Below are 23,630 nucleotides of genomic sequence, written 5' to 3' on the forward strand. Positions count from 1 at the left end.
CCCCATGGCTCTCTCTCTCTCTCTCTCTCTCTCTCTCTCTCTCTCTCTCTGCGAGCTTCGGGTAAGTTTGTTTCTCTCAAGTAAGAGCCTCCACACACAAATTGACATAACAGTAACGTAAGGCCCGATCTACAATAAATGGAGTAAGGAGTAGGAGTAAGAAATAAGCAGTAAGCAAATTGGCCAATTCCATTCTCACGATTCAAGAATAATCGATTGTGATTGGTCCATTTATTTACTGCTTATTTCTTATTCCTACTCCTACTCCTTACTCCATCTATTGTAGATCAGGCCTAAGAATTGACCAATTACGATCGAGTACTCATCAAAATGGGCGCATTCAGTAGAAAAAGCGCTCAGTGAGCAATCAACGATTATTGGTTCTTGCTATTAGATCCCTAAATCTAGACCAATTACATTGACAAATTACTCAACTGTTGTGCAACTGTTGAGTCTGCTGAATGCAGCCAATGACGACCTTCGACGATTCTCAATGTGATTGGTCAATTCTTACGGTACGTCTTACGTTACGGCTATGGCAATTTGTGTGTGAAGACCCTAAGGGCCGTGGCACACAGAAAAACTTAAGCAGTAAGATGTAAGCAGTAAGCAAATTGACCAATCACAGTCGTTGATTCTTGGACCGTAAGAATCTTACTGCTTACGTCTTACTGCTTAAGTTTTTCTATGTGCCACAGCTTAAGTTCTAGTGTTCAAAAATATCGATACAATTATCGATACGTATCGATATGCTTTTTCCTATTATTTGATAGCATGTTCGATTGGCTTTGAGTTAACCCACTCTGGATTATTCAGCCTACGTTTATTGGTATACGAATAAGTACTTATAAGCTTTATGATTGACTAGTAGAGACTTATGACGTCATTACCAGGGCCAGTCGAACACGTTATGAGTATCGTCCGGGAAGAATGTCCCAGACGATACTCAAATAATAGGAAAAATCATATCGATACGTATCAATAGTCGTATCAATACTTTGGAATACTAATAAGTTCCAAGTTTATTTTCCAATTCCCGGCCACGTACCTAGGTCGCATTCCAAAACATCCTTTTTTAGGACATTTTTTAGGAAATTTTACTCCATACTCTATAGTATATGTAACGTGAACTATTGAGTAAAATTTTCCTCAAAAAGAACGTTTTGGAATGCAACCCTAATGTACGTCGACATGTGCATATATTGAAATTCTACAAGTATTCTATGTTGAAAGGTTTTTATTTAAAGACCAAATTTATACAATTCACGCGTATCCTAATGATATCTTACCTTTTTTTAGAAATATTTTAGATATCTTCAAGATGTGTCGTGTGAAAAACAATGGTAAACGTCTAAGTTTAATTTTAGAGTTGCATTCCAAAACGTTCTTTTTGAGGAAAATTTTACTCAATATCTATAGTTCACGTTACATATACTATAGAGTATCGAGTAAAATTTCCTCAAAAAAGATGTTTTGGAACGCAACCTAGGTACATATTTGGGAATAGGTACTTTTACTTATTGAACTTTTGAACTTTTTGTTGAGAGATTGAAATTTCTCCGTGAGAATTCGTGTATTTTTTTGAAAAATGGAATTTTAAAGATTTCTGAAAGAATGCAAAGTTTAATTTCTATTTATTTATTTATTTTTAATAATTAGTTTTTATTTACTCTAATCTTTTTTTTAATTTTTAAAGAATATAAATGGAAAGAGAAATATATATATATATATATATATATATATATATATATATAAAATATTAATTAAATTAAGAAAATTTTTTTTTATAATGTACAATCTCGAGAACGATCCAGAAAAATAAGCTCTTCGACAAAATACGACTCGAGATGGAATGAGAAACGAGAGAAAGAACGAAAGATTTTCTCATTAAGAAATTATAATATTTAATGCAAATATTTTTATAAATATAGGATAAGAAAAAAGCAACGCGTTGATACTCGTTTAAAAGCGTATATGAAATTCAATATTAACATTCGCCACGAAATCTAATATGTCCAACGATTAAAATTCGTTGTCTACAAACTAATACATGATATGATATGAAAAAAGGAAATAGTTGCCAACGAGTCACCTTGTGAGGCGAACACTTGAATAATAATATCTAACATCGGTACATTATTGTACGAGAAATCGATGAAGTCGAGACTGTCTTCAATATGTGTAAAGATTATAATGTTCCGTAGAATATAAATATAAAGTATAAACGTAATAAATTAATTGTCCCATGAGAATAAAGCAAAGAAATGCATCGATATTAACTAAATTTAATTAGTACGAACGAAACGAGTTTGTCAAGTCTCCAATCGGGAAAAATGTTATCGCCAGAATCGTACATTCACATTAAGAAAGCCGTGGAAGCGGAGGTGATCAAGACAATACAAAAACAAGGTAAGGATCTTCTTTCTAACTGTATAATTTGAAGCAATTTTGTCATAATTACGCGCAATAATGAGAGAGAGAAAGATATATATCTTTTTAAAATTTCGCTGAGTTAACTATACATCATTTTTGCTCATTTTTTTCTAAGTAAAATTAGATTTTTCTACTTAAACTATTCACACAAAGATATTCTTTCGAAGGGTACAATTTGAACACGGTGAACAATTACGACGAGAATCTGTTGCACATAAGCGCGGCGAACGGTTGCTACGAGATCACGAAGACGATTTTGGACCGGGAAGAGAGCCATCGTGCCGTAGACAGAAAAAACAAATTCGGTTGGACCCCGTTGATGCAGGCGATTCGCAATAGTGACATCGACACTGTGAAATTGCTCTTGGAGAAGAAGTCTAACGTCGATGAGTCGACGTATCTCGGTAAAAGAGGGACTGTCATGCAATTCGCGATAAAATTAACAGGAAGATACTATTAACAATCACACGAAAAGCATTTCCTAGTAAAAATCACTATAGGATTTTTACTAGGAGAAATAGATCTGTAGAAATGGATATGTAGTAATTTACTCTATTGTTTCATTTCATATATGCTACTTATATCTTAGGAACTAAAATGTGCACTGTGAAAAAATGTCTGGTACTTGTGATTATGATTACATAAGGAAATAATGAAATATGCTCACTTCTCTCGTTAATTCGATCAAACAGGCATGTCGGTCCTCGGGCTAGCCGCCGCGATCAGCACGAAGATGTTCGAGACGGTGTACAACGCGTGTCCGAGCGCACTGGCGAATGCGATTAATGACGATATCAGTCCACTGTGCGTAGCAGCCATGAAGAACGACAAGGAGCTGTTCTTCAAGCTGCTGGAACTTGGTGTTTCGATTTCAGATGCTAGTAAGACAACCTTTTTTTACTTTGACATCGTCGGATATTTGCGAACGTTTGAATTTCGATTCGACTGAAGACGGGAAAATGCGATGTTGAGCGCAGATGAGTACACGCACATCATGATGAGGAACTCGACTGTGCCGGAAATCGCAAACTTGGCGAAAGAACATTTGATCATAGATGACTATTGGAACGATACGTCAGATAACATCCAGGTGATGGGCCAACAAGGAGACGTCGACGAGATCAAGGCGGCTTGCAAGAAGAAAACGGCAAGGCCCATAAAACGTCATCTCTTGTCCGTGGCTGCGGAATCCGCGGAGATGCAGAATTTAGCGTCGCCCGCGCTGACGTACAATCGTGACGGCGTGTTCGCGGCATCACCAGTCGTGTGTTTCACGAGGACCGATTTCACGGAGCGTGCGAACACGTCCTTAGAAGACGAGGACGCGACCACGCAGAACGATTTCAAAATGTGTCAGCAAGAGTCATCTGCAGTTGCACTTCAAAGGTAGTCTGGTTGCGCGAGTGCACAGTTCTATATCGAACTCATATTTAAATCGTATAGTACAAAACGTCCACAGTATCATCCTGAACGTGTTCTGAAAATGTCTGAAGAATATGCCATGACATCCTGAGCATGTCTAGAACGAACTCAGATATTATCTTAGATAACACAAATTTCTAAAATGTCTGAAAGAATTCCTGAAAAGATAGAAATCAGATTTCTAAGGAAGATATAATGTCTACAAAAGATAGAAATTAGATTTCTAAGAAGATTAGACGTCTATGAAGATCATGACATATTTAAAATGTTTTTTGGATATTTGTACTTGTCCAGGATAAAATATTGTGTGAATGTAATACACAACTTAATCGCAGATTGCAATCGGTGCGACCGGCGGATCTCGAGATTGCGAATCACTCGAACGATTTGGACGCCACTCTCGGCTTTACACCGGAATTCAGTCCGCTGAGGTGTCCCCATGTGCCGCCGGACATCAACGATGAAAACGTGTTTGGCGAGAACACCCCGACACCGCCGCGTTGCAAAACGCCGCCAAAAGGGATGCTGTTGAACTCGCGACAGGCGAAGATGATCGTCGTGTTGAAGCGCTCCGGTTTTGCTCGATATATTCCTATATTTCTCGAGCAGGAAGTAAGTATAATTTCGATAGCAGACGCGTGGGGCGCTTCAGATTCTCACGTTCTAAAATTAAAATCGGCAAATCTAGCAATAGCGGCAAGTTTGATAGTCGCTCTAATTAGCTTCGCAATTAGCCTTTTACCGTAAAAGTTTAATAAACCATCGGTAGACTGTAATTTCTTTTCATACGTAAATCGTCCCTCGTTTCCTCATCTTAGGTGGACATGGATTTATTTCTAACGCTCACGAATAATGACTTGATAGAAATCGGTATCGAGCACAAGGAGGACAGGCGCGCTTTATTGGAAGCGATAAAGGAATATAAGAAAGAAACTTTAATCTAAATTATATTTAATTTGTAAGATAATACATTTTTAACACTTAATATTTGTGAGATACTTGTTATCCCCGTAGGGAAACGAATACGACGCGTTCTTTTTATTCTCTCTCTTGCTAAAAAATAATTTATAACTTATAATACAATTTTAGAATATTCAATTCTCATAACTATAATTTATTAAAATATCTACTTCATTCGTTAAAAGTTAGTGCTCCCTTTTAGCCATAAGAAATAATTTTTTTATCGAATAAACTGCATTTTATCAGATATGAGTAACAATAAAACGACACAATAATTTATAAGAAAAACTTTTCTTGGAAATTTCATATTTTTATTCGTCACTTCTAGCTTTCAACAGCTTTTCCTTCAAGCTTATCTGCTTAGGCTCCTTTTCCTTGACTGTCGTCTCGTCCTGCAAAAGTTATTCCATTTAACAACCGTTTTTTTTTATTAAAGATCACAGTAATTGTGCACAACGCGAGATTTACCGCGCGAGATCGTATTTCTTCGTTTCCGAAATAGCTCGATTTTCTTTCGTCTTTCGGCACAATCGTTTTGATGTCATCTACGTCGTGTAATATTGCCGACAGATTCCTAACGTTTTTACGTCGTTGTGATCTGTCCGTGGAACACATCGGACTGATCCCAAAATCGAAATCGCTGCACTCAGTGCCGCACGTGAACGAATCATCGGTCCTCGTTAACGACATTCGCGCCCGTTTAGTAGGAATTCCGCACGTATCAGCTATATAAAGCGGCGACGTCGCCATGTTGCTAACGGTTCTCGATTTCGTGCAGTATCCTGAGTCATACCCTGACAACTTGTCAGTCTTTGGTACTATTGGCGTGCAAACCTGAAGAGCCGCTCTGTACGTGTTCTGTAAAAGGAAAGGTATGTATAAAACAATCTCTTTTTTTTCGAGTGAGTTTCATGACTTGTCAACTTGATCTAGACGACACAATTTACTAACAAATGCCTTAAAGACGTTCTATCACTGTTAGACGTCTTTTGGATATCTTTAAGACATTTCATAAAGTATCGTAAGACTCGTAAGAACTTATGACTAGATCTGCAATTCTATGGGCCGATTGTTCCAACCTCTTGGTAAGTTACCTTACAAATAAATCATATGTCTGTCTCTGTCCAATTTGAAAAAAAAAACGAAGACAGACGAATGATTTAACTGTCAGGTAGCTTACGAAAAGGTTGAAACAATCGGCCCTATGTTGACCGTATGTCATATGATTTTAGTCATTCGTGCTTGTCTACGAATAAGAACAAAAAGAGGATGATAAGTAATTTTATGTTCTCACTTCGGGACATATGTCCAGTTGCTGGCCACACAGTTTGGACACCCTACTTCTTAACTCTCCCGCGAATCTGTAAATTATAGGCACCGGGTCCATCGAGGGTGGGAGAACGTGCAGAGGTCCCGAGGTCAGACACGTCTCAGGATATAGGAAGACTCTTGACTTGAAATAGACGAACTTGATATCGTAAAATAAGGATCCTTCCGCGCAGTCTGGCAGTACGTAACCGTGCTAAAATAAAGTAGAGCGTTTCTCAAGCGATTTACGGCGTCGCTCGACGACTAATAGCTTTATCGGCGAAGCGAATGTACGAAGTAAAGTGAAATTGATGTATAATTAATTTTTAACACGCGGATATATAACCATCCTGGTGATTACGCAAACCATTTCTCTCCAATATGTGCACATGTGCTCGTAGTCCTTGAACGGATGCTCCTTCTTGATTATCTTCGAGATCCTCAACACATTCGCCATTTTCATACTGCGAACAATCGTTTTGTAGAATCAACGAATCTAATTTATGCTGCAATTCTAAGCAAATATACGAGTAAATCGTAAATTCATAAAGTCGTAGCTTACGAAAAAACAAAAAAAAATCGTAGGTATTTACGAGTTATCATATGACATACGGTGAGCACAGGGCCGATTGTTCCAACCTTTTGGTAAGTTACTTGACAATTAAATCATACGTCTGTCTTCGTTTTTTTCTCCAAATTGGACAGAGACAGACACATGATTTATCTGTAAGGTAATTTACCAAGAGATTGGAACAATCGGCCCATAGAATTGCAGGTCTATTCATAAGTTCTTACGAGTCTTACGAGAACAAGTTATGAGTTTTACGATTTTGTCTAGAATTGCAGTATTAATTCAATTTCAATTTGTACGATCGACATATAATTTCGGTCACGTTCCGAAATATACTAATTGTACTAAAAATTTATATATTGAAAAAAAATTTATTCATATTAATAACATATTTATTCAACATTTTATTTAAAAAGAATAAATAATAAAAACATATAAAAACATCTTTAAATAAAATAAGATGTCTTTTGATAACATCTTTAAGACATTTTCTAGAAGTTTGTGCTATCTTGATTACATATATTGTACTGTAAATTTATAATTATATTAAATGTATTGAAAATATATTTATAACGTAGGTTTTACATATTATAAATTTTTAGTACTAGTACATTTCAAAATATATTCTTTGAGATTTCGCATTAACGCATATCGTCGTGACAAAATTTTTGCGATTCCGACGACTTACCTCGGTAAAACACGCACCATCAGTTGCGTATCGTGCTGCAAGGGACGCGCCGTGTTCAGTTTCACGAACGGTATTTTAAGATTTACGGCTTCCACCTGAAGCCGAGCACTATTACCTGCAATATTTTCACATTACACTCATCCTCGTCGCGGCGTGAAGTAACGAGAAGGATGAAGGATTCATTTCTAAGGTATATGTAAGTCAGCATTATTTGGTATCGTAAAAATGCTGTGTTTAACATCACTGTTAATTGAACGGCTAGATGTTTTACCGCGAATCTCCTTGATGTTCAACGTTATCGCGTTGACGCTTCCCGTCAAGCTGAGGAAATTTTGTCCTTCGACGAGGTAGAGCCCGACCTTGTTCCACCGCGGCGCCAATCTATACTCCACGGTGTACAGGAGACACGCTCTGTAAACGTCGGCCGGAACAGGATCCAATAAATCCATCTGTGTAATTATATGAGAATAATCAACAATCAATTCGCAATTTGGAATGAATAAACAATAATTTGTTTATCTCGCAAGTAACGGAATTCGGAAAGTCGCGAATTTCTCAGAATCACTTTGGATACGTGCCACTTGTATGTTCAATGCGTCACAGTGATCCTGGAACGTGTAGTCCGCAAAGAAGTCCTTCGTGACGATGATGTTCATAGTACCCCCGGCCGCGAGTATTTTCCGGTTAGTTACTGGGGCGGTCATTGCCTGAGGAGTTTCTTGAAGAAATTGTCTGAAAGCCGGAAGAAGCGTTTAGGATAATAGGAATTCGTTCAAGATATTCTTTAGAGCGATATACAAAAATGGACGCTTACCGACACTTAATTCTGTTCGCGCAAAAATCCGAATAAATTAGGGATTCGTTCTCTTGATTCAGGATCTTACAGATCGCACAACAAAGATTGTCCTTTTCTGGTACCGTAATTTCGAATATTTTCACGTTCGAAGTCATAATTAACCGCCGCAGAGATGATTGTATGTTAACAAGTAAAACGAATTACTGATACGCTTTTATATTTTAATACAAGTATGGCGGGCTCTGGGACTTTTTATTTGAAATCTTCTCTCGAAGTCCGCTTGCGATTAGTCGTTAGTCTTCTCTCAGCTGCACTGTATTGCACTTTCTGTACTTCAAAGAGGAATTGACTAGTCGAGGATTTGCACTGCGTCCGACATCCGACGATACGATATTCAATAGTAGAGTTTTTTTGCTAAAGTTTCTAGCTAACAACATTTTTGTCTTCAGAAAACCAATTCTCTTATTGAATATCGGACACAATGTGAATTCTCCATAAGGCCAATGCTCTGTTTTTTTTAACTGCACTGCTGGGGCTTTATTCTCGAAAAATATCACATACGATATTTCTGTGAAAAGTTATAGTTCATGTTACATATATTATAGCTTTTCATAGAAATATCGTATGCGATATGAGAATGAGGCCTCTGAACTGATACAATAAGTTATTGTAAGAAAAAAAATATTTATCTCATTTTAACTTATTGCACTAATTCAGCAGTGCAGCTAAAAAGGACAGACCACAATATTCATAGTCGAATCTTATGTAGGATTCACACCGCGTCCGATTTCCGACGTATGACATCCGATATCCAATAAGAGAACAGCTTTCTAATAGAGAATTCAATCCTCCATTATATTTAAGACAGTTTAAGTTCACTTTCAAATGATATACGGATCCTTTCATTAGCTATAGATTATCTGAAAGGGAACTTAAAGGCCGATTTATGATGGCTGCAACTATTAACTTATACTATAATCCATAAGAAATTGACCAATTGTAGTCGATTATTACAAGAATAGTCAATTGCGATTGGTCCGTTTCTTATGGATTATACAACATAAGTTTACGGTTACGGCCATCATAAATCGACTTTAAGACGGTCTTAAATATAAAGCCCATTCTACAATTGCGTAAGCGTAGTCGTGATCGTAAGAGTCAACCAATCCGAATGTTTTATTTACTGACTGCTTTATTCTGATTGGTTGTCGTAATCACATACAATCACTTACACCACGTTCACGCAATTGTAGAATGGGCTTAAGACCCAACTATGGCTGCGTTAAAAAATTCACTGCCAGTGCTGAAATTCTATAGTATACATAAACTATAGATTTTCAGTACTGGCAGTGAATTTCGGAACGCAATCTTCGAATAGCGGCTTATGATTGGTCAATTTTCTCACGACCTTATGGCAGTGGATGTCTCAGGTGACATTTCCGAACGCACCTCAGATCAGAAGGCTCTTCACTTTTGAAATAGAATATTCAACAGCAAGTCAGATATTCTTTTACTTTATTTTGAAAAACAGACAACATTCAACTTCTAAAAATGACGTTATTAAAATAATTCGGCAAATATTTTATAGTTTAAAGTCCTTAGTTCTTTATCGTGTTAATATCATATTTTTATCGTTGTTTTTGCCAAAATTGTTTACATTTATTGCACCAGTGCAGCAAGTTTAGCTGGAGAAATAAGCTGTACCAAAATTTTTGTACATTTAATATATATGTAAATAATGTTCAAGACATTAAAGAATGCTGTTTGCTTGGAAAAGGCTCTACCTAAATGTAATAGAGTCAATAAGTACAGCCAACAGGTTCGAAATTTGCGATTATACTTTATCCTAACCTACAACTATTCTGAAACTAAACTTTGTTTTATCCATTTCTAAAGGAAGATACAATGCTCCAGATTTAATTAGTTTTAATTACATTAATTATTTCAATTATGTTGTCATTCAAGAAGAGAATTTAATTCATTGTATTATTACAGCTTGCCAATGTCATCTTTATTAAATATGTCTATTTGCAGGCAACGCAAACTCAAAATCACAAAATATTATTCTCTGGCATTCAACCTACAGGCAGTGTACATGTAGGCAATTATTTTGGTGCAATTCAAAGATGGGTAGATCTCCAAAATAATAGTGACAAGTTTATATGCAGTATAGCAGATCTGCACTCAATCACCTTACCGCAAGTAAAGATACAGAAAATTAAAAATTTCTACTCTAGGATTATCACCGATATTATTTACGAACAATATGTGATCCGTAGGATCCAAAAAAATTGAAAGAGAATATTCTGCTAATGACTGCAACTTTATTGGCTTGTGGTATAGACATTAAAAAGAGTATTCTTTTTCAACAATCCAGAGTATCGGCACATGCAGAACTGTGTTGGGTTCTGGGTTGTATCACAACTATGGCTAGGCTGGCACACTTACCACAATTCAAAGAAAAGAGTGAATCCTTAAAAAATATTCCTCTAGGCCTGTATATTTATCCTGTTTTGCAAGCAGCTGATATATTGTTATATAAGTAATTATTTCAATATTGCATCAATCATTATGCTAAAGTATGGTAAATTATATGAAGGCTTTTTCTCTCAGAGCAACAGATGTTCCAGTTGGACAAGACCAAGCCCAGCATGTGCAACTGGCACAGGATTTAGCACGAATATTTAACAAAAAATTCGGAATGACTTTTCCGATACCGCATGTCCTAGTCAGTGGTAAGTCTCTTTGAAAATATAGTTTTAAATTTTAGTAGAGCTCGATTTTGTGCAAATGTTGACTGATGAATTGTGACATTTCCAGATGGTCCAAGTCAGAGGATCAAGTCGCTACGTGATCCTATGAAAAAAATGTCGAAGTCGTACCAGGACGCCAGGAGTAGACTAGATATTCTAGATAATCCAGATATGCTACTGGAGAAAATGAAAAAGGCTGTGACCGACTTCACCTCCGAAGTGACCTACGAGCCGGAAACGCGACCGGGAATAACTAATTTGATTAATATACACTCTTTATTCACTGGAAAGACGCCAGATGAAATATGCAAAGAAGCTACAGGATTGAATACGGGACAGTGAGTATAAAGACTGTGTGAATAAAAGTATCATTTCCGGATCGTAGAAATCAGTACTTTTATCTTACGACATGATCGATTATTTCTGAAAACATTTCTATAAGTAAGCAGTGAAGCTCCTAATCGTACTTGACTATAATTGATGCATATTTAAATACCCTTAGGTATAAATTAGTCGTGGCGGATGTAGTTATAGAAAAATTAACTCCGATTCGTCAACAAGTATTGAGATTGCTCAAGGAACCCGTTTATCTGGAGGAGGTTTTGAAGGAAGGCTCGGATAAAGCCACAAATCTTGCGGCGTATTGTTGGACAGAAGTTGCAGACAAAGTCTTCGGTAGCGATTCGATACGAGATGCAATGATTATTGCAAACACTGCGATTGTCAAGATATAACTACTTATTGCATAAATAAATGATTTAAATTATTTATTGTATAGTAAATTGCTCTTTTCAAAAAATAGACATGCATTTTATATTTATTCAAAGTTTCTATAGCTATATATAAAGTTAAAATTGCGTTACAAGGTTAATCGTCTCGCGTTGTTTTCATGTCAACTACTAGCTTGCCTCTCATATGACCCTGATTCATTCTTTTATACGCGAGCGACAAATCTTGAAAAGGATACACTTGCTGAACAACAGGTACGATCTGCAGAAATGTAAGATATAAAATTGCAAAGTAGTTATCTGCAGAATAGATTTAGGAAACTTGCAGACACTGATATCCTACCTTTCCATTTTCTACGAGCTCTTGGATAACACTGATTCCTCTTTGACTCGGTAAGAAAAATCCCCACTTGACGCAGCCTTTATTTTGCGTTATTGGGATATTTAACTTGACAATATCGCCAACATTCTGAAAAGCTCCCAGGACTAGTCCATACTGATCAAAGTTTTTCAACATCGGCGAGCTCAATGTTACATAAGTATTATATGGGTATCCTTTCATCCTGACCTGCTCTGGCCCCTGCCTGGCGCAATCTAAGATTATGTCGTACCTGTAGTTCATCAATGAAACATTTAACAGCTTCATATTAATACAATAAATTTTAATCTGATGATAAAGTCACGTACGGCCCTTCTGAGATGATTTGTCTGTCGGCATCTTCCTGCTTGTAATCGATCACGACGTCGGCACCTAAATTCTGTAGGGTCTCCACAGCGTCACTGCTGCAGGTGGTAATTACCTAAAGAAATTTCATGCTTCATATGCAACAGACTATCGCGCCAGAGGTATGCATAAATATATACATTCATGTTCCAAGCTTTCAGAAGCTGTATAGCTATAGTCCCAACACCTCCTGAACCTCCCATGACCAAGACACGCTTGTTCCTTGTAAATAGTGCTGTTTTGTAATACAATCCTCCCGTGTACCACAGTGCCGACCATGCAGTCAATCCGGCATACAAAATACTCGCGGCTTCCGTGTAAGACAGTCTCTGAGGGCGTGAACGCACCTTGCAATGAAAAACAAGCATCACTTGTTATCAGTTATCATGATGGAACATATGATGAATTAAACGTACAGTGATTACAATAAATACAATATGCTAACTAGATATTCAATATTTGAGCAATAGGATGTATCTTACTATATCACTATTAACAACAACATAATTTGCATGGCAGCCTTGTTGCTCTAATGGGACTACACCCCAAACTTCTTCACCTAGCTTGAATTTGTCTCCTACGTTGAATCCCTTTGATACAACTACTCCTGCAAAGTCTCTGCCCAATGTTAAAGGTAACTCTAACTCATCGTGTGCTCTTGAACAATTTACTTTACGCATCAAGTTCAGTGTAGTCGTACCATAACCATCTAGAAAAAAATATATATGCTTCTGTTGTGGCTTACAAACTTGAGTCATAAAAGGAGCATTTTGTTACAAAAGTGTGGACAAAACCAAAAGAATTTGAAAAATATATATAATACTCTTTGTATATATATAAGTGACTCATAATGTTGAATGCTTTTAAAATAAGTGACTGATGTCAATCAAGAATGCAATACTCGTCATTGCGATGTCGATGGGATTCACGCTGGAGGCTTCCACTTTTACCAGGACGTCCGTCGGATTTCTAATTGTCGGCATTCTGACATTGGTAAGTTGCAAGTCGTCCACCCCATTGTACGAATGTATCTGCCAGGCTTGCATCCTGTCTTCCGAATTATTCTCCAATTTGTTCGCTAACTTCGTTAAGGAACGAAGCCATATCAAACGAGAAGTGCATTTTAACATTGAAATCGTCTTAGGCAACATCTCGTTTCAATATCTCATTAAGTGCTCGAAGAAGCAAAGTATTTAAAGTTAGATTTGTATGTAAACCATTGTTAGAGGCGTTGAGACAAAAAACAAATGAAAGCAATGTGACATGTGCGTGTTGCGTACGCAACCTCTAGATTTGCCACTGAAGTATCTATGTCACACAAATATCAGGTACCTCGAGGATCCTTTATAAGAGAAATAGATAATAAATCTTGTAAAATAATTCAAAATGATTTGAGTCCTGGCTAAATAAATTTTTGCAGATCTTTATTCAAAATCTAGCAAATTAACGGTCTGTAAGAGTTAAACATAAACAAATCCTGAGTTGACTTTGGAGACATCGTGCAGCGAGAGCACGAAGCATTAGATATGTTCTTTTGCTCTGCACTGCTGCACTGGTGTAATAAGTTAGAGTGAGACAAATATATATTTATCTCACTCTAACTTATTGCACCAGTGCAGCAGTGCAGGCAAAAGAACAGACCAATTGCCTCTGTAGGTGTATCCATACACACGCCGCACACAAGCGCATTATTCGCGCGGACGCAAGAGCAGAAAGGTTAGGTCAAGTTAGCTAGATAAAGACAAACTATAACGCCATCCTTATCTCTTCTTAAGACCATCACACACAAAATTACATAGACGCATATGCATAGCATAAGATAGTATGGATCAATGAGCATCGAATATTAAGTATCAATCATCAATATGGCGACTTAATATTCAATATTCAGAATTTCAGTACTGGCAGTAAATTTCGGAACATAGCTTTTGTTACGCTTCTGCCTTCTCGGCCGAGGGCCTGGAAAACATTTTCTAGCCGAGTTATCATCTACGAAATATATAGGAAGCGAACCGTAATGAGGGGATGGATTAACGCACCTGACGTCACGACTAAGGGCTATCGCACACAAATTGACATAACTGCATATGCATAGCATAAGATCGTATGTACCAATAAGCATCGAGTATTAAGTCGCCATATTTATGTTCGATGCTTAATATTCGATGCTCATTGGTCCATACGATCTTATGCTATGCATATGCAGTTATGTCAATTTGTGTGCGATAGCCCTTAGTCGTGACGTCAGGTGCGTTAATCCATCCCCTCATTACGGTTCGCTTCCTATATATTTCGTAGATGATAACTCGGCTAGAAAATGTTTTCCAGGCCCTCGGCCGAGAAGGCAGAAGCGTAACAAAAGCTACATTCCAAAATTTACTGCCAGTACTGAAATTCTATAGTATACATAATATGAATTAGAGATTTTCAATACTGGCAGTAAATTTCGGAACGCAGCCAAAGGTTGTAAGCACCTAATTTTTAAAAGTAATATAATATTCATTACATGCACAATATATAATAAATCATCTGATATAGAACATGTTTGTTCGAATGGTGTGATACAAAAGCATAAGCGCCTATTATATTTGACTTATTTAGCCGAGACACAAACCATTTTAATTTGAAATTCAACTAAGGCCTGGTTGCACCAACATTATTTTGGCTTTAAGCGAAACTTAAACATATATCTATCTTTACCTTTCTTTCTATATAAATAAAGATAAATATATATTTAAGTGTCACTTAAAACCAAAATAACGTTGGTGCAACCGAGCTTTTTGCAGAAGTCTGCAAAATAGTTTGAATCGAGACGCAAACCATTGTGGTTTGAAGCTCGACTATAAATATTGAAAAATGGTTTGAGTCTCAGCTAAATCAATTTACGAGATTTTAGACAAGATCTGCAAGAATTGATTTAGCCGAGACTCAAACCATTTTGGACTTATTCAAGACACAAACTATTTTAATTTGAATTCCGATTTAAGTTTTAAAAATGGATTGAGTGTCAATTATATCAATTTTTCATTATTTTCAATAAAATCTTTTAAAATAAGTTTAGCCGGGACTCAAAAATATTTTATGTAAAATGCATAGCAATATACAAAATTTATATATATATATATATATATATATATATATATATATATATATACATATATATATTTTATTTTATAGATATATGTGACACAATATTGTGTTATTGCATTACATAATAACATATTTATTATTGTTACAAATAATTCTGTACATATGTGTATATAAATATATATATATATATATATATACATATTACTTTCGTAAATTGCAACATTTTTATGAATACAACATTTGATAAGGTTTTTACGCCGCATCCAATTATGTATATGTTAGAATTATTTTCTGTAAACACTTTCTTGGGATATGTATTGTAAGCGTCACGCTATAAGTAGTTGCAGACACGTCGCGTCTATACGAAGTACTATGTACAAGTAGTCTGACGCAACGCGTCTGCAACTACTTATAGCATAGCATTTACAAGCATCTTCAATATATAATTAAAAAAAAAATTGTATTAAACATGACTGTGTGAATTTAAATTAAAACTCACTTTATATGATTATCTTTTTGCACATTGATTTGAAATTGATGTGAAATTGATTAAAATAATAAAGAGTAAAAATTTGTTAAGAATATGTATAACGTACCTCGAAAAATATCACAATTTTATCTTTAATAACATAACAATTTTAAAAATATTCGTTCCCAACCCTAACAGCACAAATATCCAAGAAACGTCCAGAGTACATCCTGGGGACATTTCTACGTCCTCAGAACATCTATGGGACGTCCCCAAGAGATTCTGTGCTGTATGGGAATCTATTTCATCAAAATTATCTTCAAGGAATTGCTCAAATTCTTAAGCATACAAAAAGATATATGTAAATAAATACGTGTTTCTCATTATTTTTAACTGCTCTACAACACATTTTATACATATATATTTTAAAATCTGTTAATCCAAAGCATATTAAAATAGATGAAACGTTTCAAAACATCCCCTTAAAGTATTTTCTTCCGTTTTTATGTAAAATTATGGATTCATGATTTATTTATATTACTAATAACAGTTCCCTATTATCTCGTTGCAGGGCACCGACTATTGTAATCTCGTCCCTGGGTCGGCAAGGAATGGTCTGAACGATGTAAGGGAGAAAATGAGAGAGGACGTAACAGAGAAAGATAGATACCGAGAGAGTGAGGAGAAGTGAAAGGGTGAAGACGAGAGAACATTGCGAAGGAGAAGTAGAGAGAAAGGCTGGCGAGAGTGAAGAAAGGGGACGAGAGAGCGGGGGATGATGAGGGCGACGGGAGCGGCACACGGAGAACGCGTATAGTGGGGCGTACCGGTGCGATGGCGGTATGAAGGGGGGCGCATCGCGGGCGCAGCAAGAGAGGATATTGACATTTTCGGCCGAGGGGCGCGCATCGCGGAGGAGGCAAGAGGGTGCGCCAGAGGGTGGCTGCGGTGAGAGACGGGGTGAACGGTAAGTGGGAGGGTGAGGGGGTGCGCGCGCGACGGGGCAGTCGCCTCTCCCTGCCGGATCCTGCAGTATCCATGGCTACGTCGTCCGCGAGGATTTCCCGCGAAAGATCGGAAGCGTGATCACGGCCGAGGCTCGGTGATCCATCGGGGGTGTGTGTAAGCAGAGCAGGCAGACAGGCGACAGCAGCAACATCGTCAGCGACAACAGCGACGACATCAGCGGCGACGAGAGTGCCGTGGAAAGCGGCATCCGGGTAGCTTTCCGTCGTTCGTCGCGTCTTATCCCGGTGGGTTTCGCGACAGAGTTGCTTGCTCTTTCTCTACCCTCGTTCTCTTTCTCCACCCCTCTCCTTTTCTCTCTCGCTCTCTTTCTCTAGAAACTGGGTGGATACCGTGCTTCATTCCCCTCCGAATTGCCACCCCTTCCCTTAAGCTACCGCGGAGGACACGTAACCCCAGCCCTACCACCCCCAAGCCCCGCTGTAGCCGTCACCGCCGCCGCCCACGGCCTCCTCCCTGGCTCTCGCGCGGCGCTTCAGCATCCCTCCGACTCTCCGTCTGTCCTTCCTCGCCGTGGTGGTATTGTCGCGAGGACTCTCACTCGCGGCACCAGGCCAGGTGCACGGCCGAGTGCCCGCTCTCTCTCGTCGGAGAGTGCTGCCGAGGCGCCGGCCTATCTTCACGGGGTAGCAGAAAGCCAAGGAGGAAACGTCGTCGTGTCGGTGAGTGTGAGTCATCGTCCCTCGTTCTCGCGGCGAAGTGCACATGTACGTACACCATCCACGGGGATGGTTGTGGAGGATAAAGGTATAGCGGATAGAAAGAGGGAGAGAGAGAGGGAGAGAGCGAGAGAAAGAGGGCGAAAGGGGAAAGTAGATAAAGTTGAATAAATAAACAATTAGACACGCAGAGAAAGGAGGAAAGTAATTAAACGGGAACATACCAACCACTGACAGACGGAGGACACAGGAGAGACGTTCTCTCCTCATCGACGTGGTGGGTGACGCGGGGCGTTGATCGTATACATACCGGCGCTGACTGGTAGTGGTGTGGCAGTGGTAGTGGTGGTGGTGGTGGTGGTGCTAGTGCTGCTAGTGATGGTGGTGGTGGTAGTGGTGCATCCCGCAGTGTGTTTACCCAGGGTGAGGTGCCTCGCGCGCGCGACTAGGCGGAGTCGCGCCTCTCCGTCCGCTCCCGCTTCCGCTTTCGCGTCTCCCCGTGACCGCTTCGCGACGGAAGAGCGGCGACGAGGAGCGACGTGTACCTAACCGTGACCCGTTCTGCGTATAACACTCCACCTGTCTACCTGTCTATCTTTCTGCCTACCAGCTTGTCTACCTACCTATTTATCTATCTGCTTATCCATCCACCTACCTGCTTACCTCGCACCTAACGTTGACGTGTCAGAAGAGGCGTTGCCGCGGCGGCCGAGCGGTCTCCACCCCCGAGAAGAAGCCGGATATACCTAACCGACCATCACCTTCTCGAACTTCTGCGCATTCCGCTTGCCGAGTTCGTCCTGGAAGGACCTTTGCCTAAGGACACGTCCCAGGTATCAGCAGCGCAAGTCGATAATGATCACGCGGCGACACGAAGGCGTTGGCTCGTCTCGCGCCTCTCCGTTCGCGTCCTAGAAGCGCACGAATCTACTGTGACCTTTCGGTTAGCTGGCTCCACGATTGAAGTTCGATTCGCTGATGGAGATTCGCTCTGTTCTGCAAACGCCAGCACGGAAGCTCTGAGGACGCCAGTGAATATCCAAGACGGCTGATCTCTCTATCTCCCTCTCTCTTTTCCTCTCTCTCTCTCTCTCTCTCTCTCTCTCTCTCTCTCTCTTTCTCTCTCGTTCCTTCCTGCGGTGTTTCGGCGCATCGCGCTCACGAGAGTCGCGCGAGAAGACCCCCCTGCTTCTCGCAAACGCTAGTATCCAAGGATGAAGTCGTGAGTCGATAAAACTCACCAAGCGACGTGGAAGGCGTTGCCTCTTCTCTCTCTCTTTCTCTCTTTCGGCTTCTCGGTTCTCAGTTCCCGTTGTGCATCCTAGAGATGGTGTGCATGTATTTTTCATAATCCTTTTGTGATCTGGTGCGGAATTTCGTCCGGTTTGACGAACGGGAACGTCTATTCTGAGGACGCACCGATTTCCTGAAAGGGAAGAATATATAGTGAATACGCCTAGTCTCGTCGCGCTTTCCTTCCACGTTCGATGGCCATTGGTAAAAGGGGAAACCATCTCGAAAGAATTTCATATTACATTGCGAGATTGTCGCGTGGGATCCTAGGTGAGTAAAAAGGAGTGCAATTATTTACTCTTAGCTGTGTTCTCGATCTGGGGTGGAAACTAACCCCGTACAGAACGACGTTAAACTGAAAATGAAAGACAGAGCATTAAAATATGTCTCCCTCTGGGAGACATCTTTCATTTATCGACATATTTCTCAACGGATCACTTCTATTCGAGATGACTTGACGATACGCGCATATTGTTTCAAACACACGCATGCACACATACTCACATACTGGTTGAAGCTATCCTTGGACTGGATAAACTTAATGCGTCCGACGAATTTGCGAGTTTAATTTTCAACGAACAACGAAGTCTACAAAATTAAGCACGGTCAAACCGAATAAGAACGAGTAACCCTTTAATTCATCTGCGCTTTTGCGCGACGACCTGCGACACTGTAAGGATCCGGGGAGGCTTATAGTCAACACAAACGGCAGTCACGCACCTGTCATTCATGTTTAGCCACAAACGACGAGTAACCATGTCTCCGTCGAAATCGATATAGTGTTTAGAAAGCTTTCTTATTCTTTCCCTCACCGTCTCTCGTCGTCTCCCTCGATCTGTCTTTCTCCCTTTTCCTCTGTCTCTCTTCACGCCCACACCTAGGCCGGTCGTACGCCTACCTTTCGTGTTCCCCGACTTTCGACGAGCGGACTACGGACTTGACTAAGGCTCTGTACCTATGTTTGTCTCTGTTCGACGCTACGCCCACGCTTATCATAATTATCGTGTTGTCATGCTAGCAGAGGCTCGCCGATGATTCACGCAAACCTCCCGTCCCCGATCGTGTCCCGATATATCGTTCTCGACTCGCTCGTGCGTGCCGACGACGACGATGACGACGGCAGCGACGACGTTGTTGCGACTTTCGCAGACGACAGACAACATACCGCCGCGATTTTCCACCGTCTCCGTCGCCCATAATTAATCCTTTGAGACCCCGGTCACATGGTGCCACGCACCGTTTGACATTTATCCTTTCTAATCGCCTCTCGTGCAATTAAGCGGTATACATGCGCCGCCCGTGAATCCCGCTTTAGCCCGGAATAAGGCTCGATGATGTAAAAAGCTTAGGTAACAATCGCCAATCTGAAAATAAATTGCCGTTTTCGGCTTGAAAAGAGAGAGAGAAAAATCTATACCCGCTAGATCTTGAACTGATAAATTCACGGAGTCCTTCCGCAAAAGAAGGATGGTCAGTCGATGGACAAAAGATGGTCCCATCTGAAATACTCAGACTTGAATTCAGAATTTGGGTATGAATTTTTCAGTTGAATCATGATTACAAGTACAATGTCATGTATATCATGTGATTCAACTAAAAAAATTCGGGTTTAACTATAAGTTCTGATCTGAGTATCTCATGTGAGATAAGTTGCGAGTAACGACTATCAATATGAGTCTTCGTATATCAGACCCTTATTCTGAGCTTTCTTTTATCGATAAAAGTGCCTGTGAGTGTGCTTACAAGCCAATCAGAAGGCTTATGAGCCGCATTTAGAGCCACTTTAAATACTTAAAGTACCTAACGCGTGTGCACGTAATGCTGACAGTAATTACTAAAACACCATCGATGACGCTCAAGACTATGAAGAAGATTAATATTACAATTACAGACAGAACAGCCGGACACATCATCCCCGTCGGTCAGAAAGATTGTTCGCGTGCCAATTTTACATATTACAGCGATGAATGGAGCATACGCTTGAAAATAAGCCAACTACGTTGACGTTGACGGTTTCCGTTCCCGCGGGACATTTCAAGCTTAGCAGGCGAACCGGGCCGGACTGGACCGTATCTAGTCGGTGATGGATGCACGGGATGAACGCTCCGCGAGAGCCCGGGATACGTTCTCGGTATTGTCGAGAGAGCATCCCCGAAGAAATGATGTATTACGCGGTCGAGTGGGGCGGTTCAGTAACCCTCCGGTGGCGCTACCCCTTTTATTATCCACGACACATCTGCACAATGCCTCACGCGCGCTGTTGACCCTCCCTCACCCCCGGTCTGACGTTGACGGCTTCGGCCGAACGCTACAATGAGATATCGTGCCTGCAACGGCTCGCGGCGACTCACGATAATCGATAGCACGTTGCGAAAGAAGAACGCACCGCGGCTCGTAGGTGAATGAAGCCGTAACGACGAGAACCATCGTCGTCGTGCCAACGTCGTCGGGTCGTTAACGTTAAACGCTCGGCGGTTCGCTCGCGACCGGCTGATATCCTTGCGAGAGTTCGCCCGAGATAGCTTTACTTCCGTCGAAGTTTAATAGATCCTCATCAGCGTCCCGGAGACTGATCGATATTCATGGTGTTGTAAATTAGTTCATTGGAAAAAGACTCGACCTCGCCGAGGTACGAGTCAAATCGGGCGCGAGGCTGTAACGCGCGCAGGGACCTTATCCAGGACGCGCATCGAACGCTAAATATGCCTTTCAGACTTTCAAGCTAAGGCAACGTTGCACGTGTGACGCTTGTATAAGAAAAACGAAACTTGGAATTGAAGGACTTAACGCGCGCTGTGCGTCCAGAACAGGGCGCCAAACCGGAGAGCGCGTTAAGTGAATACGGTGCGACTATGGTCGGACATCCCTTAAGTCTTGCGCGCGCCCGGGCAGAAACTAATAATCTCTCAACCTGAGATCTAGCAACTTTTTATCATTTTTTCGTTTATTCGTCTTGAAGTAACGTTGTACGAGTACAACTAATCATAATAAACTACTTAAGAATATTAATATATTATAATAAACGCACGCACGCGATGTCTGGACGTTCACCCAGGCGCGGGTCTTATTATTTTCTTGCTATTTTCTCTTGCCTATTTATAAATCATAATTCTAAGTGATAACATTCGCTTGCTTTTTACGATATGAGTTTGCGTGTTACTCGCGACTGATCATTTCACATTTGTTCACAGCGATCATGCCATGGGCGAGCTGATGACTTTCGACGCCTGCAATGATGTGACAATAAAGATACCTCGTTCTACTGTCTAATAACTCGGGGATCGTCCCAATCGCACAGTGCTTCCTAAGAAAAAGAACACACTTACACACGCACACGCGCACACACATATACACACACACACACACACATACACGCACATACACACACGCGATCCGAAGATCACGCGCAAAAAAGCAACGCCAAACCGCCGGCCGTGGTCGGCGTTGTGGAGATCGGTGCCAAAAGTCAACACGGACAAGCCGCAAGAGCCAATTCCGCGAAACTGTGTCAAAGAAGAATCGAAGAGGGTGGAACGGAGAAGAGATAGAACGACACACAGAGGGAGAACGAGGGAGAGGGGTAGCGAGGGAGGAAAAGAGAAAGAGAAAGATATACAGCCGTAGCGAAGGGGAGAAGTGGGATCAGGCGGATATCCCGGGGAACGAGTAGAGAACGGGCGAATATACGTGTGGCCAGGAGCGTGTTAGCTAAGGAGTGTCGAGCCGGAAACACGAAGCCGGGCATCACGAGCAAAGGGGTGGTAGAAGTGGCAGTGGTGGTGGTGGTCTCGCGGTGGTGGTGACGCAGAGCGGCGAGTTCTAAACCGGAATAATAGCAGTTAGAATGGGCAACAAGCTGTCCTGCAGTTGCGCACCCTTAATCAGAAAGACGTATCGCTACGAGGATTCCCCATGGCAGGCCGGTGCCAGGGGCGGGATGGGCGGCGGCGGAGGGCGCAGGGGTGACACTGGCCACTTGCTCAGGTGCGGAAGCTTAAGAGAGAGGAAGAGGTGCGCATACCATACCATTCAACCATTGAATCACTCTCCACTCGACCATGTTACCACTCTTTCTCTTCGATGACCACTCGTACATATTTGTGACTGAATGCATTATACTGACTCTGACTCTCTCTCTCTCTCTCTCTCTTTCTCTCTCTCTAGTCTTTCGTTTCTTTCCTTTTCTATCTCTTCTTTTTGACTTTATTCTTGATATTCGTCGACAGCATGAATAGTAGATAGTAGCAAAGCCGGGAGACAAGAATAAAAGCACTTAATTGATTGATTTTGGTGAACAATTTTGGGCAGCAAATGCGCGTGGAAGAAGAGATGTCGCGATTGTAATTAAATTTTGCTCAACGGCGGTTCGAGAAAGAAAAAGCGGAAACTGTGTAATGTAAGAAAATCGATCAATTATTGACCCATTTCTGTATGAAAATCAACGTGCTGCAGACCTAAAGAAGCTTTTTTGGGGTATCTTTTGGTCCTTTAGGGCCAAAGATCATTTTTGTATCATTTAGGATGTTAGTCGATAAAAGTTCCAATAAAAGACTGCAACGTGCAAGTATACACAAGTAAATGAAACATATATTACAGAATCCCCCGCAGGTGAATCCGCAGAGCGATTGTACGACCTAACGAGATAAAAGTAAATGTCCCGCTTTGTCGATATTATCGTTGATTTTACTTTAGTGGATGCTCTCAGGCGTT

At 40.5% G+C, this 23,630-nt stretch overlaps 5 protein-coding genes across 20 annotated transcripts in view; 3 read left to right on the forward strand and 2 right to left on the reverse strand.

The window, feature by feature from the left end:
* Window positions 1-2,073: 2,073 nt before the first annotated feature.
* Window positions 2,074-5,103, forward strand: LOC116845857. The gene is made up of 6 exons (XM_032819026.1): window positions 2,074-2,409; window positions 2,601-2,837; window positions 3,126-3,314; window positions 3,411-3,819; window positions 4,191-4,467; window positions 4,674-5,103. The coding sequence occupies exons 1-6, from the start codon at window positions 2,334-2,336 to the stop codon at window positions 4,797-4,799; spliced, it is 1,314 nt and encodes a 437-aa protein (XP_032674917.1). The 5' UTR covers window positions 2,074-2,333; the 3' UTR covers window positions 4,800-5,103.
* LOC116845856 (uncharacterized protein C18orf63-like) lies at window positions 5,093-8,547 on the reverse strand. The gene is made up of 8 exons (XM_032819025.1): window positions 8,197-8,547; window positions 7,961-8,114; window positions 7,654-7,831; window positions 7,383-7,497; window positions 6,491-6,587; window positions 6,110-6,337; window positions 5,284-5,673; window positions 5,093-5,207 (listed from the first exon to the last, which is right to left on the reverse strand). The coding sequence occupies exons 1-8, from the start codon at window positions 8,331-8,333 to the stop codon at window positions 5,127-5,129; spliced, it is 1,380 nt and encodes a 459-aa protein (XP_032674916.1). The 5' UTR covers window positions 8,334-8,547; the 3' UTR covers window positions 5,093-5,126.
* Window positions 8,548-9,612: 1,065 nt separating this feature from the next.
* LOC116845839 (tryptophan--tRNA ligase, mitochondrial) lies at window positions 9,613-11,699 on the forward strand. Its single transcript, XM_032818992.1, has 6 exons — window positions 9,613-9,997; window positions 10,213-10,380; window positions 10,458-10,720; window positions 10,792-10,913; window positions 10,999-11,269; window positions 11,434-11,699. The coding sequence occupies exons 1-6, from the start codon at window positions 9,917-9,919 to the stop codon at window positions 11,663-11,665; spliced, it is 1,137 nt and encodes a 378-aa protein (XP_032674883.1). The 5' UTR covers window positions 9,613-9,916; the 3' UTR covers window positions 11,666-11,699.
* Window positions 11,700-11,717: 18 nt separating this feature from the next.
* Window positions 11,718-13,938, reverse strand: LOC116845838 (reticulon-4-interacting protein 1, mitochondrial). Its single transcript, XM_032818991.1, has 6 exons — window positions 13,285-13,938; window positions 12,866-13,092; window positions 12,524-12,730; window positions 12,347-12,459; window positions 12,003-12,270; window positions 11,718-11,921 (listed from the first exon to the last, which is right to left on the reverse strand). Exons 1-6 carry the CDS (start codon window positions 13,532-13,534, stop codon window positions 11,799-11,801), a joined length of 1,188 nt encoding a protein of 395 aa, XP_032674882.1. The 5' UTR covers window positions 13,535-13,938; the 3' UTR covers window positions 11,718-11,798.
* Window positions 13,939-16,977: 3,039 nt separating this feature from the next.
* Window positions 16,978-23,630, forward strand: part of LOC116845882 — a 48,005-nt gene continuing 41,352 nt past the window's right edge. For 3 of the 16 annotated variants that reach the window (XM_032819082.1, XM_032819079.1, XM_032819083.1), the window contains exon 1: window positions 22,116-22,931. In XM_032819082.1, coding sequence (XP_032674973.1) covers window positions 22,765-22,931 — 167 coding nt within the window. In that variant the 5' untranslated portion in view covers window positions 22,116-22,764. Of the gene's footprint in view, window positions 19,191-22,111; window positions 22,932-23,630 lie in introns of those variants that run through there. The other 13 variants (XM_032819080.1, XM_032819081.1, XM_032819078.1 and 10 more) reach the window with 11 other exon arrangements.

Source organism: Odontomachus brunneus, unplaced genomic scaffold (genome assembly GCF_010583005.1).
Source record: "Odontomachus brunneus isolate Ranch 3 - 2012 unplaced genomic scaffold, Obru_v1 Obru_scaffold_058, whole genome shotgun sequence".
In the NCBI taxonomy this organism is placed as follows: Eukaryota; Metazoa; Arthropoda; class Insecta; order Hymenoptera; family Formicidae; genus Odontomachus; species Odontomachus brunneus.